Here is a 6,358-nt window from a genome sequence, read left to right on the forward strand (position 1 = left end):
CTTGGCCCCACCACGCCATGGGCTGAGGGCTCCGCTCTGCTTTCTCCACGGATGCAGCCCTTGCCAGGCGAGCCTGCTTAGTGCCACGCCACCAGAGCTCGCTCTGAAAGAAAAGTCAGGCACATCGCGGCGACTCTGTCCTGCAAAGAGAGGGAGAGAGGTGACGGTCACCCCGTCCAGAAAAGCCGCTGGAGTTTTCCCTGTGAAATGAAAGCAATAGGGGAGGTGTGTCGGGGCTGGGGAAACAACTCCCAGAGGGCATAAACTTTTTAGTAACTTCTTTTCTGCTTGGCGAAAGCGTGTAAAACTGTCGCCGAGGGAAAGCGGTATGGCGATAACTGGAGTAACTGAGGGACACAGGGAGGCTGCAAGCAGCCAGTTTTGGCTAAGGTGTCACTTGTAGATGGTTACCGTCTGAAATCTGAACTGGCCCTGCTGATGGTGGGGAGATTACCTGAGATGCTTTTCTTGGAGCAGTTGCCTCCGAAGCTTCGGCACATCGCTTTCACAAACACCTGGAGGGACCCTGCAGCGGTGCTGCCAAATATCTCGCGCTCACGGGTCTTTTCCCCACAGCTCCAGTTAAACCCCCCGACGCCCCTTCGCGCAGCGGATGTCCCGCCCTGGAGTGAAGGCAGCTCGGCTGGCAGCTCCGCAGCCCCCGCGGCTCCCGGAGCCGGGCCTGCCGGAGCACCGCGGGCGGCTTCGTCGGCGCCGGCAGCCCCCCACCCCCACCCCGGGCTCTGCGCCCACCTCTACCTCCGCGTCCGGCCGAGCAGACGGTGGGGTTTATCTGCCTCTGGAAGCAGGAGCTTTGACAGACGATCAGGAAAAAAAGTCAAATGCGAACAGTGCATTTCTTGGCTCCCTGGATTTTCAGGCTGGATCGGTTCTCCCACGAAAAACAAAATCCAGCTGCAAAGGAAAGAAGGAGGGTGGGTAATATGCTAAAGAGCCAGGCCAAAACCACGTCCGTGAGATATGTGGGGAAAGGTCGAGTTACTAACCGGTGAGGTGAGGCAGGCAGTGACATTCAGCTGCAGGACTTTGAATTTGGGGGCAGGAGCAGGGCTGTAAATCAGGTAGGACAAGATATATTAGTAAAACGTGAAGTAAATATTTTGAGGGAAAATGCACAGGTACAGCAGAGAAAACGCCCGAAACTTTTGCCGTGTTGGCAGTTCAGGGAAACGCTCCCCAAGATGCCAAGGCATAAATGTTGCTGCAAGCGTAAATGTCCCCTAGCTTCTCAGAGGAAAATTTGAGCGTCTCGGACAGCAACCTGAAAACTTTTAAAGCACACGTTTCCTAGGGAAATTCCCAATTTTTCAGTGTTGACTGTTCATTCTGTTTCTTCTTTACCTTTGATTACACTCTTCCTTGGACTACTCTTGGTCAAGTATAATCTTGCTAAATAAAACTTACTTAAGGAAGAGATTTAGATTAGTCTTTTCCCGTTGGCAGAGATTATAGGTAGACATTAAAAAAAAAATTTTTTTTCCACTCTCCTGTTTGCCACGGCTCTCCACAGCGTCTGACTGAGGGAGAAGCGCCGGGCTGGAAGCAATTGCAGGCGCCCGAGCCGCAGCCCCGACGGTGCGCGCTGGAAGCCGCCGTGCCCGGCTCCTGCCGACCCCGCCGGTCGTAGCCGCTTGTCGCAGGGTGCAGCCGTGAGCGCCGGCAGCCGCGAAGGCTGAACCGCGGCACGGGCGTGAGCCTGTCCGCTAAGGGAGCGCGGGGGCTGGTTTTTGAGCTCTTTCGTCTCGTTTGTTTATTTAGCCAATAAAAGTCGAACTAATGGTTTTAATGCTAGCACCTCCTATAGCATCTTGCTAATCGAGCTCTGGTAGCTGTGTCTGTTGGGTAGGATTTCCTTCCAACTCTAGCGGCGGCAAAGCGAGCAGGTTTTCCCATTTCGTGTTCAAATCTTCAGCCTGCTCGCTATAGCCCAATACATTCAGAAGATACAGATGACTAGTTGCAATGTTCATTGATTTCTACTAATTAGCCAGCCTAAACCAACACGCTGGCGCTAAGCAGCTCGTCTGGAAGAGCACACGGCGTCCCTCGCCTGGCTCTTTTACTGCCTTTTAAGGGCGGCATCGCAGGCGGTAGCAGGAGTTGGCCATAACGATTTGGAGGGAAGAGCGCAGACTTTCCCTGCGTTTCTCACGGTTCTGTGCTAGGCTTCGCACAGCTTCTCCAACTGAATTAAACTGGTGCTAAAAACGTTTCCTACGGCCCCGTTTGCCCATCTCCCCAGGGTGTTTGGCACTGCGGTGCCGAGGCGGGATGTCGCCCCCCACCCCCTTTGCCGTGCGCCGCTGTCGCGACGCCCTCGGAGGCCGTCGGCGCCGGCGGGCTCAGAGCGGGGCGGTGCGGGAGTGCGGGGCCGAGGAGACGGGCGAGGAGAGGAGTGAGGAGAGGGGGTCAAGGAGAGAGGGGTGAGGAGAGGGGAGCAAAGAGAGGGGTGAGGAGAGGGGGCGAGGAGAGGGGCGAGGGCTGCCGGCGAGGGCTGCGCTGCCCCGCGGCGGGCGCTGAAGGCGGCTCTCGCCCTCCCGCGGGGTTTCCTCCGCCTCCCGGCCCCACCTCGCCCCGCCGAGGAGGGGCGCGGGGAGCCGCTGCCTGCTCCGTCTGCAGGAGCCGCCGGGTCCCCGCGCTGCTGTCATGTGACAGCAGGAAGCCGGAGCTGCGGGGTCCCCGGCGCGGGCTCCGGTACAAAACGGCGCCGAGCGCGCAGCCCCGTAGCCGCCGCCGCCAACTTTCGCGGGACGCGGAGCGCGGGGAGCGGGGCGGCTGCTCGCTCGGCCCCGTCCCTGCGCAGAGCCGGTTCAATCCCTCGCTGCCGCCCCCTCGGTGCGGGCGGGCACCGCCTCCGGCCGGGACAGGGCGAGGGCGAGGCGGCAGCGGGCCGGCCCGGGGCCACCACCAGCGCTCTCCCGCTGACGCCTGCCCCGCTGCCGGCCGGCCGCGTCCCGCGGGCCGGGGCCGCCCGAGGAAGCCGCGCGCGGAAGCCCGCGTCGGGGGCGGTCGCGCGTGGGCGCCCAGCATGTAGCGGCAGCGGCCGAGCGGGGCACAGCGGCCACCCGAGGGCCGCAGCAGCGGCGCGATGCCGCGGCCAGGGAAGAGCTCGTACAGCGACCAGAAGCCGCCCTACTCCTACATCTCCCTGACGGCCATGGCCATCCAGCACTCGGCCGAGAAGATGCTGCCGCTGAGCGACATCTACAAGTTCATCATGGAGCGGTTCCCCTACTACCGGGAGCACACGCAGCGCTGGCAAAACTCCCTCCGCCACAACCTCTCCTTCAACGACTGCTTCATCAAGATCCCGCGCCGCCCCGACCAGCCGGGCAAGGGCAGCTTCTGGGCGCTGCACCCGGACTGCGGGGACATGTTCGAAAACGGCAGCTTCCTGCGCCGCCGCAAGCGCTTCAAGGTCCTGCGGCCCGAGCACCACCTGCCCGGCGGCGGCCCCGGCGGCCCCGGCAAGGCCCCGGCGCCCGCCCCGCACCTCGTGCACTACTTCCACCCGCCGCCGCCGCCGCCGCCGCCGCCCCCCCCGGGCAAGGTGCCGGCGATGGCGGGCTCCGAGGCCGCCGTGGCCGCCGCCGCCGCCGCCGCCGCCGCCGTGGCCGTGGGGCGGCTGCCGCAGTTCTCGCCCTACGGCGGCAGCCAGCCCTCGGGCTTCAAGCACCCCTTCGCCATCGAGAATATCATCGGCAGGGAGTACAAGGGCGTGCTGCAGGCCGGCGGGCTGCCGCTGGCCTCCGTGATGCACCACCTGGGCTACCCCGTGCCCGGTCAGCTCAGCGGCGTCGTGGGCTCCGTGTGGCCGCACGTGGGCGTCGTGGACTCGGTGCCCGTGTCCCCCGACTACGGAGCCTTCGGGGTGCCCGTGAAGGCGCTCTGCCACCCGCCGGCACAGACCATGCCCGCCGTCCCGGTGCCCATCAAGCCGGCGCCGGCGGTGCCCGCCGCCTCCGCCCTGCCCGCTCTCACCGTGGCCGCCTCGCAGATCTGCCCCGCCGCCGCTCCGGGCCCCGCCGCGCTCCTGGAGCAGACCGCGAGCAGCCCCGCCGAGGGCAAGAGCTCCCTTCACTCCGTCCTGGTGCACTCCTAAGCGGGGAGGGGGGCAGGAGGCAGGGACACTCCGGGCGGGCGGGCGACGCGGCAGCCCCGCCGCTGTCATGACCATATCCCTGCTGGTGTCTGTGTTTGATATTGCGTGCAATCAGATTATCTGAGAGCCAAGTCGCAGGTAAGAGCTTTTAACGTCCTCAAATACCCTACGTGGCCGAGAGGTGATGTGACAAGCCGCAGCCGGGGCCGGCTCGGAGGAGGGGGCCGGGAGGCAAGGGCGCAGGGGCGGCCGCGCGGAGCACCCCCGGGGCCGCCGGCTGGCCCGGGGGAAAGCAGGAGGGTAAAACCCCCACCCAGCTCTGATTTTCCCCATGCCCCGAAGATGAGGAATCCTCGGCCCCGCGATCCTGGAGATCCCGCTCCGGAACAGGAGGCCGAAGCGGGAAGTTCCGCGGGACCGCGGCGAGCTGCGCGGCGTCGGGAAGTGTAATGCTCGCGATTTAAAGAGGAAGCTTTAAATAGCTCAATTAATTAGTGAGAATTTAAATGACAACGGCACTGACGTCGAAAGGCTCTTTTAACTAAACGTATCCTGTCCTCCCCCTGCTACTTTTACACCCCTCCTCAGTATTTCGCACTGGAGGGCAATACCTTAGGAGGGACTGAAGCGTGACCTGGCCTCTAAACCTGTAAGTGGGTCTGAATTCCCTAGTTTCTCCTAAAAATAAATCCAGCCCCGCGATTTGTAGGTCGTGCTTTTCACATCACCTTTCACCGCTCACAGATATCGCTATTTTATGTGTGTTGCTTGGCGTGTTCCCCCTTCCCCCCTCCCCCCCCCCCCCCCCCGTGAGTGTGAATACTAGAACCTGCTGGATGGGAGGAAAAACCATAAAAAATGTTTTTAAAATTCTTCGGGAAAAGCACTTTACTGAAAATAGCCTTCCAACAGACGAGAGATCTGTATGAAGCACGGGGATCAGAAGTCAGAAGAGCGATGCTCTGGCTGATGAGTCCCAGCTGGTTTGTGAGTGATCGCTGTCGTACCCTGTCTGCCCCGCTGTACACCAACGCTGATTAAAGCCCATATACTCGTTTGTTTCTGCTGGTGCTGCTGTTTAAAATGCTCGCACTGACACCGGTTGAGTTGCCCCGGGAAACTCGTGCTTGTAGGGTAGGTGCCTCCCCCCCCCCCAAAAAAAAAAAAAAGAAGAAAAAAGAAAAAAAGTACTTAAAAGTTTCTTAGGCAGCAAAAACAGAGTGGGAAAAGGAAAGAAAACATCTCAGAGGTAAAGAGGCTACCGGAGGGATCCTCCGCTTCTCCCTGCAGCTCAGACCTCGGGACAAGGGCTCGGATCTCGACTCCGCGGGAGGGAAGGGCGGTTTTGGCATCGGGCTCCCCGGGTGCCGGATCGCAGAGGCTAGCTGTGATTTACGCGCCCCTCGCAGCCGGCTCCGCCGCGCCCCGAGGTGTCGGACCGCACTCCCCAGGGGAAGGGTAACCTCGGCCAGAGCCGTGCTTCTCGCTGGACCTCGATCCCGAGAAACTGCCGCTAGAAAAAGCAAACCTGTTGCCTTCGCAAGGTGCCGACTGTCCAAAGCCTTCCCAGCGCATGCTGTTGGACCGCTTGAAATTCAACTGGAATGTTCCCTCTGCTCTGCGGAGGAGACTACTGATCAATTTCCAAAATTGTAACACCCCTAGCGCTGCAAAATACCACTACTAATCCCTTAGCGAGGCACAGATCTCTATCACGGTTTAGAAATTGGACTGGAAAGGGAATTGCCTTAGAAGTTTCACAGACAGATAAGACGAGCAGGAATTCGATTACGAAAGAAACTACGAAAATTCAGTGCTTCACATTTGCTTTACTCGCGGACTTCCATTTTAGGCAGGAATCCAAGTCGATATTTCTGCAACTTTTAAGGAAAGCAGTCTCTCAAATCGCGAACTGCGCTCATTATTTATCGCTCGATCTATTTAAATATATGCCACCGCTCTCGGCGAAGTAAGCGATAGGCTGCTCCCTGGGGTGCTGAGGCGTCTTTAGGAAGTCAGGTTTTCTCCTCAAAATGCTTTAAAGTGGCACAGGAAACGGGAAAGCCGAACCGGGTAAAGAAGTGAGAATCAATCTGGGGAATCATTTCTGGAGAATTTAGAAGATTCTGGGCAATCTTCTACATTTCTCCGCACGGGGACTGTTTTTGACCCCAGGCAGCGGCGGCGCTGGGGGCAGGCGGGCGCAGCCCCTTTCCCCTCCACCCCCCCGCCGGC

The 6,358-nt window shown here is 60.3% G+C and overlaps 1 protein-coding gene across 2 annotated transcripts; it reads left to right on the top strand.

Annotated features, from left to right (window-relative positions):
* Positions 1 to 3,109: 3,109 nt before the first annotated feature.
* Positions 3,110 to 4,123, top strand: FOXB2 (forkhead box B2). 2 transcript variants are annotated; one of them, XM_062600153.1, is made up of 2 exons: positions 3,110 to 3,517; positions 3,596 to 4,123. In XM_062600153.1, the coding sequence occupies exons 1-2, from the start codon at positions 3,110 to 3,112 to the stop codon at positions 4,121 to 4,123; spliced, it is 936 nt and encodes a 311-aa protein (XP_062456137.1). The 2 variants fall into 2 exon arrangements, with proteins under 2 accessions (XP_062456137.1, XP_062456136.1); XM_062600152.1 differs by having other exon boundaries at positions 3,110 to 4,123.
* Positions 4,124 to 6,358: the final 2,235 nt, after the last annotated feature.

This window comes from Rhea pennata, chromosome Z (genome assembly GCF_028389875.1).
Source record: "Rhea pennata isolate bPtePen1 chromosome Z, bPtePen1.pri, whole genome shotgun sequence".
In the NCBI taxonomy this organism is placed as follows: Eukaryota; Metazoa; Chordata; class Aves; order Rheiformes; family Rheidae; genus Rhea; species Rhea pennata.

Excerpts from the sequence above, each read along its gene's own strand:
- FOXB2 (XM_062600152.1), top strand. The coding sequence starts at position 3,110 with ATGCCGCGGCCAGGGAAGAGCTCGTACAGCGACCAGAAGCCGCCCTAC.